Source organism: Numida meleagris, chromosome 3 (genome assembly GCF_002078875.1).
Source record: "Numida meleagris isolate 19003 breed g44 Domestic line chromosome 3, NumMel1.0, whole genome shotgun sequence".
In the NCBI taxonomy this organism is placed as follows: Eukaryota; Metazoa; Chordata; class Aves; order Galliformes; family Numididae; genus Numida; species Numida meleagris.
Window position 1 is genome coordinate 78,028,828 of NC_034411.1, and position 23,009 is coordinate 78,051,836.

The 23,009-nt window shown below is 43.5% G+C and overlaps 3 protein-coding genes across 9 annotated transcripts in view; 1 reads left to right on the forward strand and 2 right to left on the reverse strand.

Moving 5' to 3' along the window:
• On the reverse strand, positions 14 to 3,834 carry RWDD2A (RWD domain containing 2A). Its single transcript, XM_021391612.1, has 2 exons — positions 3,616 to 3,834; positions 14 to 2,209 (listed from the first exon to the last, which is right to left on the reverse strand). Exons 1-2 carry the CDS (start codon positions 3,811 to 3,813, stop codon positions 1,532 to 1,534), a joined length of 876 nt encoding a protein of 291 aa, XP_021247287.1. The 5' UTR covers positions 3,814 to 3,834; the 3' UTR covers positions 14 to 1,531.
• PGM3 (phosphoglucomutase 3) lies at positions 4,397 to 14,687 on the forward strand. 3 transcript variants are annotated; one of them, XM_021391608.1, is made up of 13 exons: positions 4,397 to 4,529; positions 5,374 to 5,579; positions 6,216 to 6,400; positions 6,891 to 6,958; positions 7,274 to 7,407; positions 7,578 to 7,773; positions 8,981 to 9,138; positions 10,081 to 10,164; positions 11,270 to 11,368; positions 11,699 to 11,815; positions 12,481 to 12,603; positions 13,264 to 13,437; positions 13,994 to 14,687. In XM_021391608.1, the coding sequence occupies exons 1-13, from the start codon at positions 4,451 to 4,453 to the stop codon at positions 14,078 to 14,080; spliced, it is 1,710 nt and encodes a 569-aa protein (XP_021247283.1). In that variant the 5' UTR covers positions 4,397 to 4,450; the 3' UTR covers positions 14,081 to 14,687. The 3 variants fall into 3 exon arrangements, with proteins under 3 accessions (XP_021247283.1, XP_021247285.1, XP_021247284.1); XM_021391609.1 differs by lacking the exon at positions 4,397 to 4,529 and adding an exon at positions 4,587 to 4,607; XM_021391610.1 differs by lacking the exon at positions 13,994 to 14,687 and having other exon boundaries at positions 13,230 to 13,431.
• Positions 14,920 to 23,009, reverse strand: part of DOPEY1 (dopey family member 1) — a 64,805-nt gene continuing 56,715 nt past the window's right edge. For 3 of the 5 annotated variants that reach the window (XM_021391603.1, XM_021391601.1, XM_021391602.1), the window contains exons 34-38: positions 22,206 to 22,261; positions 21,140 to 21,304; positions 19,540 to 19,669; positions 17,611 to 17,670; positions 14,920 to 15,515 (exon numbers count right to left, since the gene is read on the reverse strand). In XM_021391603.1, coding sequence (XP_021247278.1) covers positions 15,210 to 15,515; positions 17,611 to 17,670; positions 19,540 to 19,669; positions 21,140 to 21,304; positions 22,206 to 22,261 — 717 coding nt within the window. In that variant the 3' untranslated portion in view covers positions 14,920 to 15,209. Of the gene's footprint in view, positions 15,516 to 17,610; positions 17,671 to 19,539; positions 19,670 to 21,139; positions 21,305 to 22,205; positions 22,262 to 23,009 lie in introns of those variants that run through there. The other 2 variants (XM_021391604.1, XR_002436824.1) reach the window with 2 other exon arrangements.

Here is a 23,009-nt window from a genome sequence, read left to right on the forward strand (position 1 = left end):
GCACAGTGGAAAATTAAGAAATACATACAATGACTGTTTAATCCATCACAACTCAATGTCATTTGTGTAAATTGTCAAGCTGTTATTTAAAAAAAGAAAAAGAACAGTAAGTTTAGAAATATTTTCCTCCACAGAAAAACCTTACCGGTCACTCCCAGGTGGAGCAATGAAAATTTTCTAGTGAGAACTGAACCTGCAGAACCTTTGTTGACAAATTATTCAGTAGCATTAAAATATTCTAGTAACAAAGCTACAGTCCTGTGAATTATCAAAGATTTCGTTCACCCCAGCAAGACAACTGCAATTGTTTGGCCTAAAGTCTGTGGAATTAACTTGCAGTCCATGTTCTTCACAAAGAGAGAATATCAGAGTATTATGAATAGGCAGCTGAAGCGTCCCTGTTATTAATTTTGTAGTCATCAGTGGAGTGCACTGAAACACAGCCTTTAAACAGCTGCTAAGCATATAGCTTGATTTTCAGATTTGGGCATCCAAACCTCAACAGGAAGGGTGGTTTTATTGCTGTGTACCAATTTTCCTATTATGGTGCTTAGGGACAAAGCAGAAGGCAGTGTCATGGTGGTTCTTTAAGGCATGGCTATTTTGGACTTTTAAGACACATTCTTCATCTACATATTATACCGATAACATTTAAATATGACAATCTTTATATATACATATATATACACACACAACATATGTATTTCCTTATATAGTAGCTTACACACTTTTCAATGTGCTAGGCCTAACAATACCAGTATAAAAAAGCACGAGTTGAGCAACTGTTACTATTCAAAATTACCATTAATGTAACCAGACCATAATGATATGAGAGGAAGAAGATATTGGAAATGTGGGCAATAATGCTATCATTATAAGGATAGATACTAACCAAAGCTTCCAAATGATGGGGTGATGTGGCCTTTCTTCCCCCTCCCTCCTACTCCTCTGTTTAAAAGCAAAATTCAGTACTGTGGTTGGGCGCAAGAGTCTTTGCTTTTCTTGGATTGGCTGAATTGCATGAGAGCAGATGTTTCATAAAAGCAGTAAAAGATAATGAATGCAGCAAATCTCGACTGCAGCAGTAAGACTCCCTTTGGCAGGGTGTACTTTTATATTGGAAACCATATTAATCTCTGACTGCAGCCACTTTGGTGACCCACAACTAAAAGCAGAAGTTAACTGAAGTTCTGCACCTCAGCTTAGTAACACAGCACACTATGGGTGAGGAGACAGAACAGTGTAATTTGGGATACAACCACATGGGATTTTTATCACCTTGTAAGCACTTCGAGATGTGGCTCAGGGATAAATGCTGCTTTTAAGGTCTCTGAAAATAAGTAAACAAACACCTCTTTCAAAAAACACGCTATGATTCAGAAGAGAGCCAGGAATACCAACTTGAACTGTTTTTGTGTGTTAAACACTGAGTTTCCCTTTTCACAGCAGCCCTAGCATCTAAGGGACAAATGTCAATGTCAGCTTCATCTCTTGCTGTCCAAAATTAGCATTCTTTTCAACATTTTTTTTCTTATTTGTCTGCAAGTTTGCCTTCAACACCAAATAAAATCTGAAAAATATGTCCGCTTTGATGCTGTTTCAGGAATTCAAGGAACTGGCCCAGATCCATGTGATAGTCGTTCCTCAGGCCATAATCACCATGGGCCTGAAACTGTAAGTCTTCGAAAGTCCGAAAGAGGCGCAGATTATCAGCACTTCCCTCGGCTTCCATATTCTCCACATGTTTGCATGAAATATGCTTCCAGTTGGGATATCTGATAACACGCCAGAACTCTTCACAGTTTTCTCTGATTCCCTCCACACAGATCACCCCAGGTTTTCCCGTCAGGCAGAACCCCGTCAGGTTTAATTTCTTTGCACACTCAAAGATCTTCTTCCTCAGTTCCTGCCTGTATATATGATGGCTATAGATCCACATACGTTGAATTGTTTCTTTAACTACTACTTCCTTTGAAACACCTTCAGCAGTGACCTTACTGTTTTCCAAATAAGGCAGGCTGTTCTCTTTCACCCATCGCACAGCTTCGCATACGCACAGTTCACCTGAATCCAAAGAGCTGATGTGAGAAGTGAGACGAGTGTTGAGCTGCAACTGTTGCTGTCTGTGCAGTGCATTTGATCTTGCAAAAAGCTGAGGAGCCACATGGGGATACATATGGGGCAACTGTACCTGCAATTCCACTTTTACCTTAAGAACAGAACACACACAAACACAAAAAGAAAATGAATTCCACTGCTCAGAAAGACACGCTAGATTCCTCTTCCCTGTCAAAGGCAGATTATGAGGAGATGTAATTAAGATTGTGGTATCCTGAAAACTGGAATTACTACTTACGTTTTCCTTTTGTTCCTTTAACCTATTCTTTCATCTGGTCCTTTTGCTGCATCTTGCTGGGACTTTCCCAATATATCAAATGTTACCACAGCTGCTCTCTTTTGCCCTCTACAGAAATGGTGCTATGGCTTGAAAGAAGGTACACAGGAGCACTTTAGAGATGTTCCTATTTCTATTGCATGTTTTGAGTATGTGCCCAGTTTTGTTACAGTGATAAAATACAAGGCCGTCAGAGGAAAATGGCTTTTGAGAATCTTGCCCCTTACCAAACATACATCTGAACAATAAATTCAGCCCAGTTGATAGATGTAGTCCAGGAAAACAAGGAATTACATAAAGAAATGCTTACGATTGTACACACTGTGTGTAGAGATAATATTACCCTTGGTTACTCCTACAGTGTCTTACTAGCACTGTAAGACACGGTAGCACTTCGGTTCTTTGGAAACCAAATTCTGGCTATGGTGAAGGAGCAGGAAAGGATTCACAAGTCCTCAGTGCTCGATGCTCCGTCCCTGGAGGTGTTCAAGGTCAGGTTGGATGGGGCCCTGGGCAGCCTGGTCTAGTATTAGATGTGGAGGCTGGCGGCCCTGCCTGTGGCAGGGTTGGAGCTTGGTGATCCTTGGGGTCCCTTCCAGCACAAGCCATGCTACGATTCTATGACTCTCGTATACCACTAGGGGACTTTTTGACTGAAGCATGCAATCCCACAATTAGTCTGTATTTGAGGTTATTTTTACATTATTTTTACATTAGGGTATTTCAAAATCAGAACGAACATGCGGCAGGCAACTCCTTCTGGGAGAAAGAGGGCAGTTTTGCTAATGTGAAGTGTAACCATATATTCCAGTCAGGGGAGAATTGCCTTTATAACACACAACTGTGTAAATCAGAAAACTGACAACCTTCTTATGAAAGCCGTATGTGCCACTGATGGCAGTTGTCCATTCCTACACAGTTAAGTCACGTAAATGCTTAAAAACAAGATCTCAGACTCATAGAGGTTGGAAGGGGCCTTTGAAGATCATCTAGTCCAGCTCCCTGCTCACAGGAGGCTGCACAGGAGAGCACCCAGGCGGGTTCTGATTGATTACCTACAGAGGAGACTCTACAGCTTCTCTGCGCAGGGTGCAGTTTTACCACTCTGCTTTTGAAACAGCAAATTATTCCCCTCCCCCGCTCCTCTCCTTGGGGCAGATTTTTAGCACCTGCAGCACGAGTAAGGCAGGCGCAGGGACCCGCTCAGGGGCAGCTCTCACCTCGGGCTCTCCGACACCCACAGCGACCGAGTATTCGAGCCGCGGGGGCAGACCTCCGCCGCCGTCCGTTAGGTAGCGCTGCAGGGCGGGCACGGCAGCCCCGTCCAGGCTGAGCTCCCCTTTCTTGGGGAACATGGAAAGGAGCATTTCCACCTCCAGCAGCTGCAGCTCCAGGCACTCCTGCACCGTGGCAGCCATGACACCGTGCTGATACGCGATGTCTGGGGGCGGAAACCTGAAGTCTGCGTGACGTCTGCGGGGCCGTGCCAGACCTCGGCGGCGCCGCTGCTGTTAAAGGAAAATCTGCCTTGGTCGGCAAGGCGGTCTTTCCCAGCAGCTCCGGGTTTCCCTCTGCTTTCTGCAGCCTGGTGGGGCGTTATGAAAACCCTGGAAGACACGGGGAACCGGTGAGCGGCCGTCTGAAACGACAGCACCGCTTTGGTTTGATGCTGTACATTGCCATTTCGTGCCTCTTTTCCTGTAGCGTGCTGCCTGCCTGCCACGCGTAACGCTTTCATATATACGGGTTAAACGACCGTCATCGGCTTAGCGACGAGACGCCGTTCACGTTTTAACACGTAACACAGCATTCCCGCTTAAAGGACTGATCCCATCCACCCTCAGTGCCGAAGCATTGGGTTTTTCCATCGGAACGGGGCAGGGCACGGCTCAACCACCGCGTAGCACGCTCCCGAGCTGTGGGATTTACGTGCCACGTCACAGCGCCGCTTCTGGCACCGTGCTACGGCCGCACTGCCGGCCCACCGCCGCCGTCCGCGAGCTGACCCGACTGCCGCGTGGCGGCTGCTTGCCCCGCCCACCGCGCTGCCATTGGATGGCTCCCGGGAGGGGGCGTGGCTTCGCAGGACCCGGAAGTAGAGCGCGGCGGTGGCGGGTGGGCGGCTCGGGTGCAGGTAGGGGTGTTGCGGGGCTGCCGTCCCCTGTAGCGCGGGGGGTGTGTGTGGCGGTGTGTAGGGGGCTGCCGGTGCGAGGTTTGTAGGGGGCGGCAGGCTGGTTCTGGTCTGGAGGGTGAATGAATGGAGTTGTGTGAAGCGTGTGACTGACATTAAAGCGGGAACGTGGCCAGCTCTTAGTGGGAGCGTTGTTGGGAGCCCCGCAAGGCACGTAAATGGTAATCCGGGATCTGCTCACCCGGATCACTTCGTCTGCTTGTCATCTAGTCGAGTTCTGTTGAGTTAGTGTTGTACTGGGAACGTAGAGGCTCCTTCATAGATTGCTCCAGTAGTGGTCATTCCCACAGCCCCACACAGGGGTGTATGGGGTGTAGGCAGAGCTATAGAAGTATAGAATGGCTTAGATTGGAAGGGACCCAAAGGTCACTGAGCTGCACCCCTCTGCCGTGGGCAGGCCTGCCCCCCATCAGCTGCCCAGGGCCCCACCCGGCCTGACCTTGAGCACCTCCAGGGATGGGGCACCCACTGCTCTCTGGGCAGCTGTCCCAGCGCCTCACCGCCCCCTGAGTAAAGAATTTCTTCCTAACTTATAGTCTTAATTTCCCCTCTTTTTGTTTAAAGCCATTCGTCCTTGTCCTATCACTATTAGGCTGTTTAAAAAGTAAGACCCTTCCTGGTTATAATCTCCCTTCACGTACTGTAAGGCCACGGTGAGGTCTCCAGCATTGTGTTGGCCCTGGTTTGAGATATCTATAGGATTCCAAGTCAAATAAAGTGCAAGATGTGAAATGAATTTTAATGACTCGGCTTCTCTTATGAGGACCTGTGTTGCTTCTTTCTCCAGAAATGGACTTTGAAGGACTTAAAAAGTACTCGGCTTTGCATCCCAAGCCTGCTGGGCTGACTCTTCAGTATGGCACCGCTGGATTTCGCAGCAAGGCGCAGCAGCTTGAGCACGTCATGTTCCGCATGGGCATGCTGGCAGCGCTCAGGTCCAGGGCCATGGGAGCTACTATTGGTGTTATGGTTACAGCATCTCACAATCCTGAAGTAAGAACAGCTTTTTGTTTGAAGAAAAAATAGATGTGGCCTGGTGGAATCAAAGCTCATCATAATAACGGGAACAAGTTTCCATAGGCCAGCTTCTTCAGGCACCTCCAAATACTTAAGAGTTGTGTTTATAGTGTTCCATTAAAATGTGAACTCTGGCATGTGGAGAGTTATGTTTCCGTATGCGTAAGCTGGTCATTTTCTCTCATGTGGAAAAGTCAACTCTGTAATGTAGGACATTTGTAAGATGGTCAAGGCTAGGAGTGCCCATGAGAAGAGATGGGCCTTTGAGCAACGTCTGCTAGTTAAAAGAATGAAGCAGTTACAATCAAACACTTTAGACTTTCTGCTGCTGTGGAGTATTCTCTGATATTAGCATTTCCCTTTAGGCCATTTTAATGTCAGATGAACTTCGTGCCAAGATTACAGTGGGGCTGGGGTGGAAATAAGTGACTTAATGCACTGCTTACTTTAATTGTTTGGGCTTGCTGGAGGCTGAAATAAATGGCTAATCTGTGGCTTCTTGAAGGAGTTTCACGTTTAAAGAAGTAGTGTGGTTAAACCTTACCTCAGCTGTCTTCAATTTTAAGTTTCCCACTCTTAGGCTGAGTGTGTTTTGTTCTGTTTTCTTCTAAGGAAGATAATGGTGTGAAGTTGGTTGATCCTCTCGGTGAAATGCTGCACCCATCCTGGGAGGAATACGCTACACAGCTAGCAAATGCAGAGGACCAAGATTTACAGAAAATAGTAACTGAGATCTGCCAAAAAGCAGCAGTGAACCAGCAAAAAGATGCGTCAGTTTTTATTGGTAGAGACACCAGGTAATTAGAAAATACTGTTAGATGTGTGCTGCTTTTACAGAGGTGGCAACAGTTTGTTCATGAGTGCTGCTGAATGCTTGGCTCTCTACAGCCAGCTTTGCTACCCACGCCTAGTCTGCTACCTGGTAAAGTCACTTATGACTATAGCAATCCACAGCCATTTTCTGATGTTGTTCCTGTATTTACTTCTCTGGTAATTAGGAGAGCTTCCTAGTGCATCTGATCTGGATGTCTCATTGTTCTTACTTTGTGAGAGCTGTGTCACATCCAGGTTTGACACAGAAGTTCATCAGAAGTTCGTTCATCTTCACAGTTCTTTAGGGTAGTGACTTTTAGATTTCTTTATTGCTGGCCCCTTCAGTAGAGAAGGGGGTGGATTTCTTCGTGTTGAATCAAAGTCTGCTGGCAGGAAACTTGCTTTTCACAGTCATCTTCCCCCTGCTCTTCCTTACCAAACCCATGTGTAAAGGCTGTATTCATTGTTTTTCAGACCAAGCAGCAAGGAACTTTCACAGGCAGTAATAGATGGTATCTCCGTTCTGGGTGGTCAGTACCATGGTATGTTGAGTTTTTGCCATTCTAGTCTGATATCAAGTGTTTTTTTTTGTAAATGTGGCTCTGCTACGTAGCCCTAAAGCAGTAGCCCAGGTTCCATTTCCATTTGCCCTTGGCAATCTTCTTTCAGAAGAGTTGGGTTGCTTTATGGTAAAGGGGTTCATATTTTCTTAACAGAGCTTAATTTTTTTTTGTGTGTCCTGCACTGCCTTTGTCTGTTTTCTCTGGAATAGCAGATATACTTTGTAAAATATACTTTGAAGGAGAAGTTAATTTAATGTTCTATTTCTCGATATTGAAGCCTTTGTTTTATGTTAGATTACGGTCTGGTGACCACACCACAGCTGCATTACATGGTCTGCTGCCAAAATACCCAGGGGCAGTATGGGAAACCAACGCTGGAAGGTTATTACCAAAAGTTATCCAAAGCTTTTACGGAACTGATAAAAAAGGTGAATATTGGTAATCGTCTTCTTCATGCACTTGTACAAACTGGATGTCTTTTGCTGTTATCCTGTTTGGGTCTGAAGTTTTGAATCCAGCATGTCTGTAGGTGGGGTGGCAGTGCCTATGGTTTCACTGGGGTGTGAGTTCACTTTGCTCTTTCTTTCCATGTGCAAAGTCTCTCAGCTCTGGAGAAGCTCAGAGGCAACTGAAGGTTGACTGTGCCAATGGCATAGGAGCCCTGAAACTGGCAGAGATGGAGACCTACTTTCCAAAGGAGGTACAAATTCAGGTATATAATGATGGAACGAAGGAGAAGCTCAATCACCTCTGTGGTGCAGATTTTGTAAAGGTTCATCAGAAGCCACCTAGAGGTATGTAGTCAGTCATTTTATATCCTTTTACATCCTCTCTAGATCTGAACATGCAGGGCGTAGCAGTGGCATCTCAGCCTCAGATGAGCTGAGTTCTCTTGTTTCTTACTAAGTGTTTGTAAGACTGGTTGCTTGTGTGATGGAAAGAGAGAACCCTAGGACAGGTTTTGGCACAATCTTAGGTTATTATTCTAAATTGTTTGGAGGACTACAGCATGTCTCCAATGTGCTGAAACACGTTTGACAATTTGACATGAGTGTTAAGCTGGTGGAGCCCAAGGGTCAGCCAGGACTAGCTTTGTTTTACTTCCCTTTGCGTTAACAAGAAGTATTTGCATTGTGGCCTGGTGTTACAAATGCTTTTCCCTGTTCCTGGGGATGAGCTGGCATAATTAACACCTTGGTGCCAGCAAACTGACAGATTGACATAAACCACAGAGGAAATTATTTCAGCCAAATTGCTGCAGAGTGCATAAAAGAAAATCCCCAAACTGGGAGAACAGACCAGTTTGAATATTAGATTATTTGAGGCTAAACTGGGCTGTCTGTTCAATGACTGCATCCCGACTGAGGCTGTTAGAATCATGTTCTTCTGCTTAGAGTCACAGAATGGCTTAGGTTGGAAGGGACCTTAAAGATCATCAAGTTCGAACCTGAACATCAAGGTATGGTGGCATTTCCTCTTTGCCATACTGGTTGCAGGGACAAGTTTTGGGATAGAGTTTCCTATGCTCTGAAGGATAGAAGGTGTCAAGTGCACGGGCGGATTTTCTTGTCCACTTGCATGCTAAACTGTGCCCTTCCAGGAAGAAGGATAGAGAGTGCAGTGTCCTTTGGGGCTCTCCAAGTTCCCACAGAACTCCAAATCAGCCTAGGAATGGCCAGCTGCTGTTTTTGATGTACAGTCTCCAACGTTAATGGCAAGAAGGTCAGCATCTTGGACAAGAGAAAGATTTGCATTGATAAAAGGGCACTTTGTTTCTCTGTGGCATTTCTCTGTCAGATGACAACTGCTTCCCAGCTAATTCTGTCTTGGCATTAAGGCTAGAAACATTTTGAGGCAGGAACTCCTTATTTGTTTTATACGCTGTATACACTTAGCAAATACAATGTCAATTTGGAGCATCTGTTTCGTGTGTCTGCACAGAGCTAATTTTGTTCCTTTCTTCCTTTCTCTAACTTGCATTTCTAACTCTGTGTGCACTAGGGCTAGATATGAAGCCTAATGAGAGCTGCTGCTCATTCGATGGTGATGCAGATAGAATTGTTTATTACTACAAGGACACAGCTGGGCACTTTCACCTAATCGATGGAGATAAAATAGCAACTTTAATTAGTATCTTCCTTAAAGAACTTCTTGCCAAGGTAACTTTGATGTGTCAAATGAACGCTCACATTTTAAATAGGAAAAGTGTAAAATAATAGTCTAACAGGACTTGTTGATTTGTACACAGGTGTTTTTTCTACATCTACCTAAAGTGCACCCGCTTTAAAAAGAGCATGGCAAAAAGTGTTGCTTTGAGAGGGCTGTAATTTCCTTATTCCAAATGAAAATCCAAACACTGCAATTTTAACCTTGCAGTTCTTAGTGAGAGAACTTTTCCAGTCAATGTGCTCAATGTACTGATATTCCATTCTCTCATTTTTGTATCTTTCTTGAATTTGGGGGGAGTTCAATCCTGCACCCACTGTTTCTCTGAAACTTTTTGAAGTTGAGCATGAGAACTTGCAACAGTCACAGGGTTTGTGTGTCATCATTTCCAAACTAGTACCTGCAGCAAAGCATTCTCCCCCTACAGGGAAGGGAGAGATAAAGCTTTTCTTTTTCAAACGTTCTCTTGGACTTAGTGTTGATGATAGTTATCCTAGATGAGTCACCCTGGTTTTCTTCTCCTTGACACCAGCTCATTTCTTGCAATGTGGCAGAGATGCCAGCCAGCAAGGAGAACTTGTGCTTGCCACCTACCAGCCTTTGCTTGCTTTGCACTAGAAGCTTTCAATTTATTGCTTGTGGATATCATCCCATGTAATTCCGTGTGTCTGGCCAGTGCACCGAGCTTGCTGAATCTGAGCAGTGGTTTGAAAGCCTAAGGAGAGCTGCTTCAAACCAGCCACAACACCCACGGTACACAAAGGCTCAGTGAAATTCATGCTGTCCTATATATGTCTGTATCCTCTGATCTCTGATGCACAGCAGTTTTAAGTGTCTGTAGGGGAGCATAGATTTAGTCTGATTATCCAGCTGTTTATCCTCCTCTTCTATGTGCCCATTGCACAGTAAAGTGCTTTGCTTCTTGGTTTGCTCAGATGGGACAGACTTTGAAGATGGCAGTGGTACAAACAGCATATGCCAATGGGAGTTCAACGCGCTACCTGGAGGAGACGGTGCAGGTATTCCTGAGTTTATATCTGGTAGTATTCTGCAAATGTTGTCTGCTGCTTTACTAAGTACTACTATAATATCATTCCTAGGATAACTTAAACCATGCTAAAATAAACAACTGGCAACTGTTTCAAAACCTACAGCGGTTGCTAAATTTAGCAGCAAAGGAGATTGAAGAGAGGAAATCTGAAAAGTTCTAGTCAACTTTTACTAGTTAAAATCAAGTTTGGCAAGAGTTAAGCAAAATCCTTTGCTACTCCAGGAATAACATGAGGAATTTATGGTTTTGCAACCAAGTGAGCTTGGAAAGGGCTCCTTGATACTTAGTCACTGGTTCTTTCATTTTTATCTAGTAACTGGCTCATTGTTGTTCAGTAGGGATATGTGGCTTAAGGTTGGTTGGCAAAAACTGAGCTAAGGCATTAAGTTCAGGTAGAAATCTGATATGTCCCCTGGAATCATAAAATGAATTAGGATGTACAAATGTTTTTAAATCAGTCATAGAATCACAGAATGGTTTGAGCTGGAAAGGGCCTTTAAGATCATCTAGTTCCAACCCCCTGCTATAGGCAGAGACACCTCCCTCTAGACCAGGTTGCTCAAAGGCCCATCCAGCCTGGTCTTAAATGCTTCCAGGGAGGGAGAATCCACAACCTCTCTGGGCAACCTGTTCCAGTGTCTCACAACCCTCACAGTAAAGAATTTCTTCGTAATATTTAGTCTAAATCTACCCTCTTCCAGTTTAAAACCATTTCCCCTTGTCCTGTTGCTATGTGTCCTGACAAGAAGTCCCTCCCCAGCTTTCCCGTAGGCCCCCTTCAGGTACTGGAAGGCTGCTATAAGGTCTCCTTGGAGCCTCATCAACCTTTATTCCTACTTGAAGAAGTGAAATCTTCCCTTTAATCCAGTTTACTGATGGATAATTTTAGTTCTTGGAAGCCAGCAGCTGTGAAGCACAGGCTGGTTAGTCAGCGACAGTTCACCCAGATTGGTGCCCAGTTCCCATGGCTCCCTGTGTGAATTTCTGACCATCACTGCAGCTGCAGTTACAAACTCACTGCCATCAGTAGATGGTAACACCATTTATGTTCACTGTATACCCTTGGGTTGTAGGTACCCGTTCACTGTGTCAAAACAGGAGTGAAACACTTGCATCACAAGGCCCAGGAGTTTGATGTTGGAATTTATTTTGAGGCAAATGGACATGGCACAGTAAGTATGAGCATGTCATATGTAACATCTGCAGCCAACACATATAAAATCTAAGTCAGAATTAGCCTTTGAAGGGGGTCTTTTCACTCTCTGCACAAGACGCTCTCTAAACAAGACTTTTCTCTCTTAGATTGAGAACGGGCTTGTTTCGTTCTTTATCAAAGCACTGCCACCATCTCTTCTGTTTTGTGTGGGGAATGGGAATTAATGGGGGCAAACCGTAATGATTGTTATCTGGGCCTAAAGGATAAAAGGGTTTTTTCCTTATATCCCAGTTCTTGATGTGGACTGTGGGTGGGTCTTGACAGGTTCTCATCTTTTTTATTCTAGGTACTCTTCAGTAAAGCTGCTGAAACCACAATCAGACAACTGGCAAACGAGGAGAAAGATGATGCAAAAAGAGAAGCAGCGAAGGTGCTTGAGAACATGATTGACCTGATTAATCAGGTAAAAGCCCAGAGAAACAAATCACTGTGCTGACAGGCATGGAGCTAACTCTGTTAGGACCTCTCAGGCCAGGGACTGCTGGAGCAGGAAGTGGTGTGCTGTGATGGAACGGACCAGGAGGAAAAGGGCAGTAGCAGCCATCAGACACACGTGATAGCGTCTCAGGAAGGGATGCAGGATGTTTTTATCTTGCTTCTGCATTCAGAATCAAGAGGGAATAGAATGACAGGAGAACCTAGTGATAGCACGTGACTTGTTCATGACTCAATAGTAATCTTTCACCTGATGTTTTTCACTGATCTTTGCAGTATGAGAGGATGGGGATGTTCCAATGGCCATGACAATCCCTGTCTTAGCATACAGATCATTCCTCCAGGAACAGGGCCAAGTCACACTTCACGGGCTAGCTTCAAGCATTCTGACCCCTGAACAAAGGTCCTCATTAGGAAAGGTGAGGTGCCAGTCCTCATTAGGAAAGGTGAGGGCTAGCACTTGCTCTCGGCAAGTCAAAATTTAAAAACCCTAAAAAAACAACTATCCAGACCAAGGCAAGTCAGCTGGCTGCATCTTCATTTTCTTCAGATGGAAGCTTACTGATCAAAGCGTGCCTTCATTTCTTCACTGGTGAGTTCTCTAGTTCTTCCTTTTCCGTTCTCTGTTAACAGACAGTTGGTGATGCCATCTCAGACATGTTGGTTATCGAAGCAATCCTGGCTCTGAAAGGTCTGACTCTGCAGCAGTGGGATGCCCTCTACACTGACTTCCCGAGTCGGCTGCTCAAAGTTCAGGTTGGTTGCACTTCACTATGGCTCAGGTTACAGCAGTGTCTTTCTTTGTAAAATTCATACTGCCATTTCACTCTTGCCTCTGGTTGAAAAGACTGGAACATTAGTGTGAGAGAGATGGGCTTAAATCTTGCTCTGCTGTAAGTCAGATTTTAATTCTGTCCCATTTTTCTGGGTTTTTCTAGCTGTGCCACTTGTATAACTAAAATATTCAAGTTCTTTCTCTCACCTTCTCCAATATTCAAAGAGCTTGAGCAAAACTGGCTCCCATCTGTTAACATTGTCTTACATTTAAGAACACAGTAAGAGAGCTTTGGGCTTTAAATTAACCGAAGACAAGAGGTTATGCATTCTGATCTACTGAGAAAAGCTCCAGCCTTAGTTGGGCAGCAAACTAAGGCGGCATGTTCAGAACTGACCCTTTTTCCGAAACTAGGAGTTGAATCTTACCAGGACTTGGTTACCACATACTGAGCAGCAGCTGAACGGGAGTCCTAGAGATCCCAAAGCCTTTGAGTTAGCAGGCAACTCTCAAAGTGAGCTCTTATTCTGACAGTGAAGCAAACCAAAACCTAAAGTTCTGTCTTAACAGTGACCTATTTCATTCTGCTCTTGCTATATTGCTACAGCATGGAAATAAGTTGACTGTTTCTGACGTTGAAGGTTGCAGACAGACAAGTTATTGACACAACAGATGCAGAAAGACGTGCTGTTACACCTCCAGGGCTACAGGAGAAAATTGATGCTCTGGTAAAGAAGTACAAGCTGTCACGAGCATTCGTCCGTCCATCAGGAACAGAAGATGTTGTTAGGGTCTATGCTGAAGCAGACACGCAGGTCAGCGTTTAAACTGTTTGTTCTGTAAGGTTTTCCTTAGTGGGTGGTAGACATTTAATCAAATGCAATAGTTGGGGGACGGGGGAAAACAGTGGTCAAAAAAAATCTCTTCAGCTTTCCTTATATTTAAGAATGTTTAATATTCTTAACATTTAATTTTAAGAGTTAGATGTTTAAGGAGGCAGATTTGACACTAAATGATTTTGAAAAGTCAGCCAGCCTTCTGAGAACTCAAGAATAAAGTTATCAAGGCAGCCAGTAACTGCACGATTTCTTACAAGGCAAAAAATGAAGAATAAACTTTGGGTGCTATTAAGAATTAGTCCAAATGGGGACTTAAAGTTGCCACCACAAGCAATGGTCCAGCTCTTCCCGTGGTCACACACTCCTACCCCTTTCTTCCTGCCAGCTTGACCACAGTGGCAAAAGATACCTCAGCTTGACAGCGATGTGAGGAAAACAGTTTTTGCATAAAAACTCTGGCTGTAGTGTTGCCCATGTATTCTAAACCTCTAATACTGACACCGACATAACTAACTTCTACAATATCCCACAGGAGAATGCTGATGCCCTTGCCCATGAAGTAAGCCTGGCTGTTTACCACCTTGCTGGTGGAAAAGGAGCACCGCCCCAACCTATTTAACAACTGAAGTTCACAACTGGACTTATTTTTAATGCTACTTTCTTTACTCTGTACTAGTGTGGATGTATTGAAACCTTCTTGATTGTAGCAAGGATTAATCAGAACTTAGCAGAATACTACTTCACTTATTTCTTACCTTGGTTGGCAACTTACCTCTTAATAAGATGTTCTTGCTGCAACGTGTTCTCCTCCTCTCCAAGTCTGACTAACTGCTGAAAAGGAATGGAGTTAAAGGTGCCTTGCAAATCATTTTTTTTTAGCAGCTCACGGCCTTTTTGGGGCCACAGTCTTCTAAGACTAAGGAGCCATCTCTTGTACTGGCAGCATTCTGGTTAGCAGCTTTTCCCAGACAGTGCGCAGGGAAGATGAACCCTGCAGCCTGGGCCAGAGTAGACACCCACAGCAGCCGAACCTCTCTGAAGCAGACAACATGAGGGAGCAGCAGGCCCTGGACTTGAGAGTCAGTTGAGCTCCATGCAGGGACATGGACATGATGAGAGAGCACTTGCAAATAATACAAAGTATTATTGCGGTAATATCTTAATTTCATTAAAACAATCTAATTAATTAACAGATGGCTAAAAAAAAGCCACTTGATCATTTTTAAGGTGGACTTCTGTAACCTTTTTTACTCCCCACTGGGGTGAAGGGGCTGAGCCAAGGGGAAGTAACACGTGATATGCACATGTACCGCTCATCCATGTATTTCCATTCAGGGTATCTACCATCGACAAAAATATTAACTGTATTAACTCCTAGCGTGGCATTTTTTATATTATTACATAAGCACAAGTGCCAGTGGATCCCCCAAACCCTAAGACAAATAAACTGGAAACAAATTGAAAAAAAATGTGCACTTTGTATTTTTTAGGATTTTTTTTTGAAGACAGAACTCAAGACAACAGGAAGTGTACTGTAAATAGTAGGCACCATAATCAATATGAGCCACCAATAATTACACTTGATTCAGGCCACATCCAGAACTCTTATTTACAAATATGTAACTTAAATACAACATTAATTATTTCATTACATACAAAGTAAGAAAAGAATAATATACAACTGGGAAAGATACAGCATTTCATTTGAATAGGTACATTACACGTAAGCTGAACAGTACCGGTTTGGTTCACGTTTTTATGACACCTTCCAAAAAATCCTTCTCAACCATTTCTTCTATCTTTTGCCTCGCTTTGCTGGAGAATGTTTTGAGGTTCTCCATTTTTATGTCCTTACTTGGAAAGCAGCTGGGGTAAAGGACAGGGCTCCCTGAGTGTCCAACGCATTTGCTCGTGACTTTGCTGTTAAAAACTTGGCTGAGTACGTTAAAGAAAGGCAAAAGCTGCTCGATGCTGCGAACGGTGTAGATGGTTAGAAGCAGGTGACCTGGTTCCCAACTTAGTGTTTTCCCTGAGCTGTCCTCTTCTGGGTTTTTCTGTAAGTACAGAGAAATAGGAAATAATGCAGGACAAAACAGGAGTAGTACAGGTAAAAATAGAAGACTAGTGTCAGTACGTTATTTTTCCGTATTCCAAAAAAAAAAAAAAAAAAGTAAACTGCCCTAGGCACAAATAACACAGGTACACAGCTTTTGAAGTAGATCTGTTCCTCCCTGCCATCTTGTACGGCAGCAGCGCTGGTCGCAAAGGGACAGCTGAGACCCACATGAAAGCAGCACTGGATGCACAGCCCAGGGCACCTCAGAACAGCGTGACCCCGCGCTGCTCTGTGAGGCCGCAGCCCAGCAGGTGCCCTGCACAGCCCCAGCTGCTGTGAAGCTGTGGGAGTTGCAGCTGCTGGGAGAAGTTGTGTGCTACTTCCTCTCTAAAGCAGGCTGCCTTCAGATGACAGCCCTTGAACCACACCCTACTGCTAGTCTTAGGGACAACGAAGTCCTCGAGGCAGTCAGATAGAGACAAAGGATTTTCAATTTGAAGGTAGAGTTCAGAGTTTTCAGAAGAGCATAAGCAGCGCTGTTTTAAACGTCAGCAAAAACAGGCTGGAGGCTCTGGGCAGACACCAACATTTCACACAGGGAACCAGTTCATCGCACAGTGAGTAATCTCAGAAGACCTTGTTTACACAGCTTCCACTTCCCAGGGAGGATCTCGAGGGAGAGAACATCAGGAACTCCCACAGCGCAGGCAGCAGTCACACCCCCGCTGCTCGCAGGCACCAGCAGTGGCTGTTTAAGGTTGCCTTAAATATCTGCACACTAAAACATCTATCTCAGCACAGACATGCAGCTGCTTCTATAGTCATCTTTACTCATTTCCTTTCTTTTACTCAAAAAAAACCACATTAAAACCTAAACAACAAGGTAATATCAACTCTAAAAAAGGCCTTCTTTGGACAACTATTGACATACCAGTATGAGAGAGCAACTACCACGAAAGCAGCGTTCCACAATGCAGTTTTTTTTGTTCCCTGAGGCAGAAGAAGAGCAGCAGAGGCCACACATCAGTAAGGGCCTGTCCCAGTCAGCCTCTCAGCAGCTCCTTGCTGCCCACACAGGCAGTACCTTGATGCAGGGGCCCAGGGTACCACCGGCTGCACAGTGACACAGACAGGCCCTGCTCCTTCAAAGCAGACTCAGTAACCAAACGACAGGGGAGCAGAGCAGAAGGAAAGGACTATTGATCGCGCGGCCTTCGAGCAAACAGACTTCTTGAAGAAATGGCGTTTCACAAATACACAATTTTTATCCTTTACATGAAAGCAACGGCCTGCTCCAATTCAGGAGCCTATGACATCTGTTTCACAAAGAGCAGTTACATTAAACATGAACATAGGTGGTGTTTGATCTGGTTGTGTGGCTCCCTGCCTCCAGAGATGACTACTCCACCTCTGCTGTTTATTCTCAACAACAGTTCAAGAAAAGAAAGGCCACAAAACAGACCAGAACAAAGGGAAGACTCCTACTTTTATAAGAGTTTTTAGCTTTACGATTCCTCCTTCAGAGCTTTCACGCTGGATTCACAGAAGGGAGACGTTTCAGCACCGGTCTCCGCAGTGCTCGGCCCAACACAGTGATGGCCGTGGCCCACCCCCAGCATGCAGCGAGCGGTAGTGCTACACAGCAGCCAACCAAATGGGTGCACGTGCAAATACTGCTGCTCCCTCTCAGCAGTAAAATACACTTTGTTCATGCCTCACAGCAGTACCTTTGCAAACATTACTGACTCCTGAGATACTCAAAGCAACAGTTAATTTGACAGAGATTGGATTAGGGATCATGTTCCACACTTGCTGGTTGGCAGAAATAATTGTTTCCTTTTATAATGATTTGTGAAGATGACTCATTTAGAATGAAAACTGTTAAATTCATGTAGGAAAACAAAAATAAATTTATGTGGTGTCTATAAAAATGAGGGCCCTTACAGTTACTTCCCTTCAAAAACCTCTCAACTCTGAAGAGACTCATCTCTTTCCAGTTCTTACTGGAAGTTAAATGCTACCCTGGGCCTTGAGGTGATGGTATTATTATGGCGAGCTTATTTCACAACTCAAGCATCAAAGGCCACCCTCACCTGATGCTTGGCCATCTCCAATCCCTCCAAAACCACCGTCTTAAAGTCCTCCTGTTTGTCCTGTGGAAGGAAAGAGGAGAACTTTCAGACTGCATTTCACATATCATACTTAGACTGCCATGAAGGCCGTGCAGTTGCTTGGTTGGGTGCTGTGTTTCAGTAGGAAAAATAAAAATAAAAATAGAAATCACCTGCCCTAAGGAGCCCATTCTCTGGAAATCACAGACCCTGGGGCTCTGGGACACTACTATACAGTAATAGTGACTGTCAATTTGATCTCCCGTGCATTGCAGTAGTGCCAAAGGAAGGTTTTAAGCACATTTGTTTCAGACAGAGCCCAAGAAATACCATGTGAAGTGAACAGGAGCATTAGTCAGAGAGCTCCAAGACAAAATTAAAGTCAACTGAAACATTTTGCTCAGAAACCATCTTTTCGAAGAAAAAATGCATAGCTATATGCAACAGTGTTATCCTCCACGGAACGAACAAGTGGTCTGGAAATCAGTATTTGTCACCTCATGTTCTTCTCATCCTCACACCCGCAGTTATGGCTCACAGTGTGCAACTGCCACCACAACCAGTGGGCTGCGGAAATCCCAGGAAGCCTTCTGCATTCTGATGCATGCTGTGGAAGTCCTGACTTCAAGCATCTATGTCAACATACAGAACTTACCAGCATACATATGTCATACATTGTGTATATTTCAGAATTTGTGCGGAGAGATTATTTGGAATGTGAGAACCTTCTAACGGGTACAGCAGGGTAGATTGAACATCAGGGTTAGAGGCTACATCTCGGTTAGATCAGTCAGAACTCATTATTCATTTTTACAGGTTAGGAGGAAGAGAGTTTTATTGTCTGAAGACAATTTTGTTTTATTTGTTTTATTGTCTAAAGACAACAAAACAAGAATGTGGATGTGCTTCATGTAGTTTCTTCATGCCTGATGACGCAAGCTTTGCTAGCTGAGTTGCAAGCAGGTCTGAACTAAGTTATCCCTAAACTCTGTATTTAGCCACTTGTGTATCAGTAATTGTTTCTCTGCTAGGTGAAAACATTTAACAGATTGTAAACACAGTAAGCTACTCCTGCTACAGCCCTGACCATACCATTCCTATGGAGGGATCCCCAAGAATGAAACCTCAAAGCTTCCTTCCTGGTGACTTAGAGCTTCCTCCTCACTTCCCAGGCCCATGCAGCAACCTGTCCCACTTGAGAGCCTGCCGGGGGGGTTCTGTCCTCACAGCAGGAGCAGCAAGGTATTTGACAGCAATGCTCTGTCCCTGTGGCAGCAGACAGGAGCTCCCTTGGACAGAGTTTGGTCAGCTTTCAATGGCTGACCAGGCCTCTGCCACAACCAAACTTGGGTTTTGACATACCTCATGCACCAGCACGACAGCTCTAATTCTGCTCCCACTCTAGAAGTTATGCAGCCAAGATTCCCTCCAGAACCACTTCCACTGCTCTTTGTCTTCTTCCATTCATGGTAACTACACTGAGGAAGAAACTCATTCCGCCCTGGTTCCATGCTACTTCAAAATTGCCATTTTTTGAAATACAATGGTTTTCTAGGTACTTAAATGTGATTATCATAAACAAAAAAGCTTTACTATTTCAAAAGGTAATTACTACTACCTACATACACAACTGGCTATCTAAAAATGACTTACATTTGTATTAGACTTTTAACTGGGAAACTCTGGAGTATTACTTGGGTAGCAAGTAAAATGCATTTCAAAGCCACTGATCATAGGGACTCTTAAAATACATATTTACAGTTTTTGCCTGATGTCGGCCTGAAATTACTCTAATGAGAATCTCCCATGCTATATATACTCCTTTCTATTCACTGCCACCACAAAACAGTGCTGCACGTTTCTGTAATTGCAAGTTTTCAATAAAGGCAGAAGTGGCTGGAAGTGGTATACCTTTGCTTTTTTTCGCAGCAGTTTTGCTAGACGCACCACGTAAGGTTTGAATTCCCTCTGATGTGTTCCCTGTCTTCGTACCTCCAAGCCTGAATCATCTGATGCTTCTGGAATAAAAGCCCACCGATACCTGCCACGAGATAACACAAGCAGACATTATCCTTTCCGAACACACAGGCTCTTCAGTTAGATCTAAGAACATGAGATGCAGAGAAAATCTAATGAAATATCAAAGAAAGAGGAAGAAAACCCAAAACGCAGTATTTGACAAGAGAGAACAGTAAAATCATATTCTGAAAAGTAGAAGGTAATGTGGCCAAGAAAGGTGGCATTATTTTCTTCTTTTAGGGTTTCTTAAAGTATTAAAGGATGCCAAAACGAAGACAGTGAAGCTAGAAGTACTTATATTCACACCTTTGTTGTGTCTAAGGGAACCAAAAGGAATTCTGAATCACAAAATATGTAAGTTACATAAAACACGGGCACATTTGCGATACTTACTATAACACATCAAATGTTCTCAATACACTGTGGCAATAACAGGAATTCATTTCTGTTATCTATTCATAGGCCAAAAGGAAAAAAAGGACTATTCCCTCCCCTTCTGCTGACTGCACTGCTAAGACTAGCAGCTTGAAGTATACACTGTAGAGGAAATCAATGTTTCTGCCCTGAAGGCTTCAGTCCCAGCCTGCGAGAACGTTATAAAAGATGGCTATTCGGTATGACTAGCATCTCTCCAGATACGTGCAGTAATGACCTTAATAAAAACTGTTTTGCCTAATGGTGGAGATTAGGATAGCATAGAAAGCTTGGCAAGAATTATGAACCAAATCTCCAGAAGATAAAATAAGAAACTCTTACGATTAGCTTTTTAGATTTAAAAATGCTGTGGGGCATAACCGGACAGTGTGTGTGCAAGTGCCTGTACCATCTAGCACACACAAGAATCTTTTCAACAACAAGACAACTCGAGCCACCCAAGTATCTGCAGAGCTGTGCCAGGGACAGTCACCACTGTGCAGTGTATAGGAAGAAACGAGATGCTTTGTTTTGTCCTCTTCTACAATCCCCAGCATTGTTTTGCATTCAGTTCTTCCAGCAGATGGGACTGCAGAGGCACCGAGAAAGCAGTCCAGTAGCAACCTATGGCACCACCTTAACAGGTTTGTTGCAGCGTATTCCAGTCAGATCACACAGGAGTGATTTAAGAGAAGTCATACTGAGATCACACCATCAGTCATCTGATCTGATGACTCACTCACTGAGACACACTGGGTGTATCTTAGGCTCTTGGACATTACCAGAACTAAGTACTGGAAAAAGCAACGTATTTGAATAAATCGCTATTATTGATTAGCTCAGAGGCGTGGAGAATCTCCAGCCAGAGGCTAAATCAAATCAGCTTGAAATCATCTGCTGTGCAGTGTTATTTGCTCTGGGGGCCACTCTGACACCGGGAAGAGATGGACTGCAGGCTACTCTGGACAAAGGCCAGAAATGGAAAGGAAATAGGAAAATGAAGGTTATAAACAGCAGAATTTTACCAAGAGGCACAGTAAAATATCCAGAAACTTAGATGTTAGCATCTTCTACTCACATCTGAAATTGAGGAAGATTTTCAGATGGTAAAGCTAGGGCCAAATCCAGAAATTTGCAAGCAGACAGGTATAGATTCAGCCATCTCTGGCTATTGTAGGAGGTGGAGAAACCATTGCCCCCTGTGTACGTTGTCTCCAGACCAGCAACAGATGGGCCAGAAGTCCTAAAATAAAGTACCACAGACAGGTGAGTCGATGCCTCCCGCTCTATGGGACAATCCTCCTGTACTTGCCCTAATAAACATTAAAAACTCTTTACTTCCCAAAATAATCCCAAATCCATAAATCAAAACAGAATATTGCATGGTTGTGCTATGGTTGGAGCTTTGTAAGAGTGCGTGTGTGTAAATAAAAATTATACAAATATGTATATAAAAATAAAAAAGTACATTATGCTATATCTGACTCCTGTCAGTCATCCAAATTAACAGGGAGTTTTAACTTGCCAGCCAAGTAGATATTACTTTATTTTACAGAACATTATTCAAAGAATAAAGAGGAGCTAGGAAAAAAGTAAAGAACAAGATTTGGGCAGATATCCCCCTTTGTTCTTTTGAGAAATCAATTTCTATTGCTAACATTGACTGAAACTGGATCATACTGTGCAGAAGGCAGGTGCAATAGAAATTAACAATAAAACAGGATAAAAAGATCTGCTTCATCTTTGTAACACTTTGTAACACTAGAAGAAATCACCTTTTTATTAAAGAAAAACCACAACCTTGCAATCTTATTCTAAATATATGCATGAAACAGAAAAACTGAAGTCATGCCATCCCTATTTTAATTGAAAAAGCAGTGTCATTTTAGTGAAGAATAAGAACAAACACACTTGTATTCTATAGCTTACCCTAGATGTTCATGAGCAAGTTGGGAATGGTATTTTTTTTTTTTTCCCCCTCCACTCTGAGCATGTTCCTGGTACTGCAGTCAGACTGGAGTACTCTTCACTTGTCCTTTTCTTTTGGATTTGGCAGTTTTAAGACAAACTATTCTAACAAATGACAGCCCATCAATGTGCCAGGACACTTAACAAGCTAAAAAAGAAGAAGTTCATAAGTTTACCTGGATATGTCTTCATCTGCCGTGAGCTCCTGTTCCATCAGTAAAAACACTTGTACCTGAAGATAAAATGCTGTATTTTAATACAATTTTTTATGGACTGTTACCCACAAAAATGCTGTAGGGAGGTGTGAGTAATAAGCCTTAAAGCTCTGAACAATATTTTTTTCTATTTCCATTCCTGGGTGATGAAATAACTCTCTGAACTACAAGTGGAAATAAGCACTCATATATTTGTGGAAACTGAAACTCATATACAGCCCAAGTAGAACAAAGACATGGCTCTTTTACAGCCATGATGTCCTTAGAAAGGGAACCCAGCAGAGAGCTAAGGAAATGAGAATAAAGAATCACATAATAAAGCAGTCAAGCTCAGATGTGAATGCCTGGAGATGACACAGTTCTGTCCAATGGAAGCAATTCCTTGTCTGAGTTGGCATAAATACCAGGGGACAACACAGGAACAAAAGAGCCACAGTGCTCTCAGCTCTTAGCAGTTCTAGCAGAGTAGAATGATAATTCTACTACTTAGACTACTGACAAACTTAAAATTAAATGCATGTACTGCTAAAAAAAAAAAAAGCAGCTCTTGATTTTTAATATACTCTCTAGAGCTTGTCTAATCTATTGCTTTGATCTGTCATTAAATAATAGGTAGGTTAGGTAGCAACAGATATCAGAAAAATCGCAGCAATGATTCTGATTGGCAATTTGTGTTAATGCCTTGGAAACTACTTTACCTACTGGTTCATGGACCACAGTATGCACCAGTGTTGGATACTGGACACACTCATTTGGGTTTTGGGT

What these genes read in the sequence shown, in the direction of transcription:
- RWDD2A (XM_021391612.1), bottom strand. Translation starts at nt 3,813, where the DNA reads ATGGCTGCCACGGTGCAGGAGTGCCTGGAGCTGCAGCTGCTGGAGGTG. An exon ending in TGGGTGTCGGAGAGCCCGAG is followed by an intron (nt 2,210 to 3,615) that starts GTGAGAGCTGCC and finishes TCTGTTCTTAAG; the next exon opens with GTAAAAGTGGAATTGCAGGT.
- PGM3 (XM_021391608.1), top strand. Translation starts at nt 4,451, where the DNA reads ATGGCTCCCGGGAGGGGGCGTGGCTTCGCAGGACCCGGAAGTAGAGCG. An exon ending in AGGCAAATGGACATGGCACA is followed by an intron (nt 11,369 to 11,698) that starts GTAAGTATGAGC and finishes TTTTTATTCTAG; the next exon opens with GTACTCTTCAGTAAAGCTGC. An exon ending in TGATTGACCTGATTAATCAG is followed by an intron (nt 11,816 to 12,480) that starts GTAAAAGCCCAG and finishes CTCTGTTAACAG; the next exon opens with ACAGTTGGTGATGCCATCTC.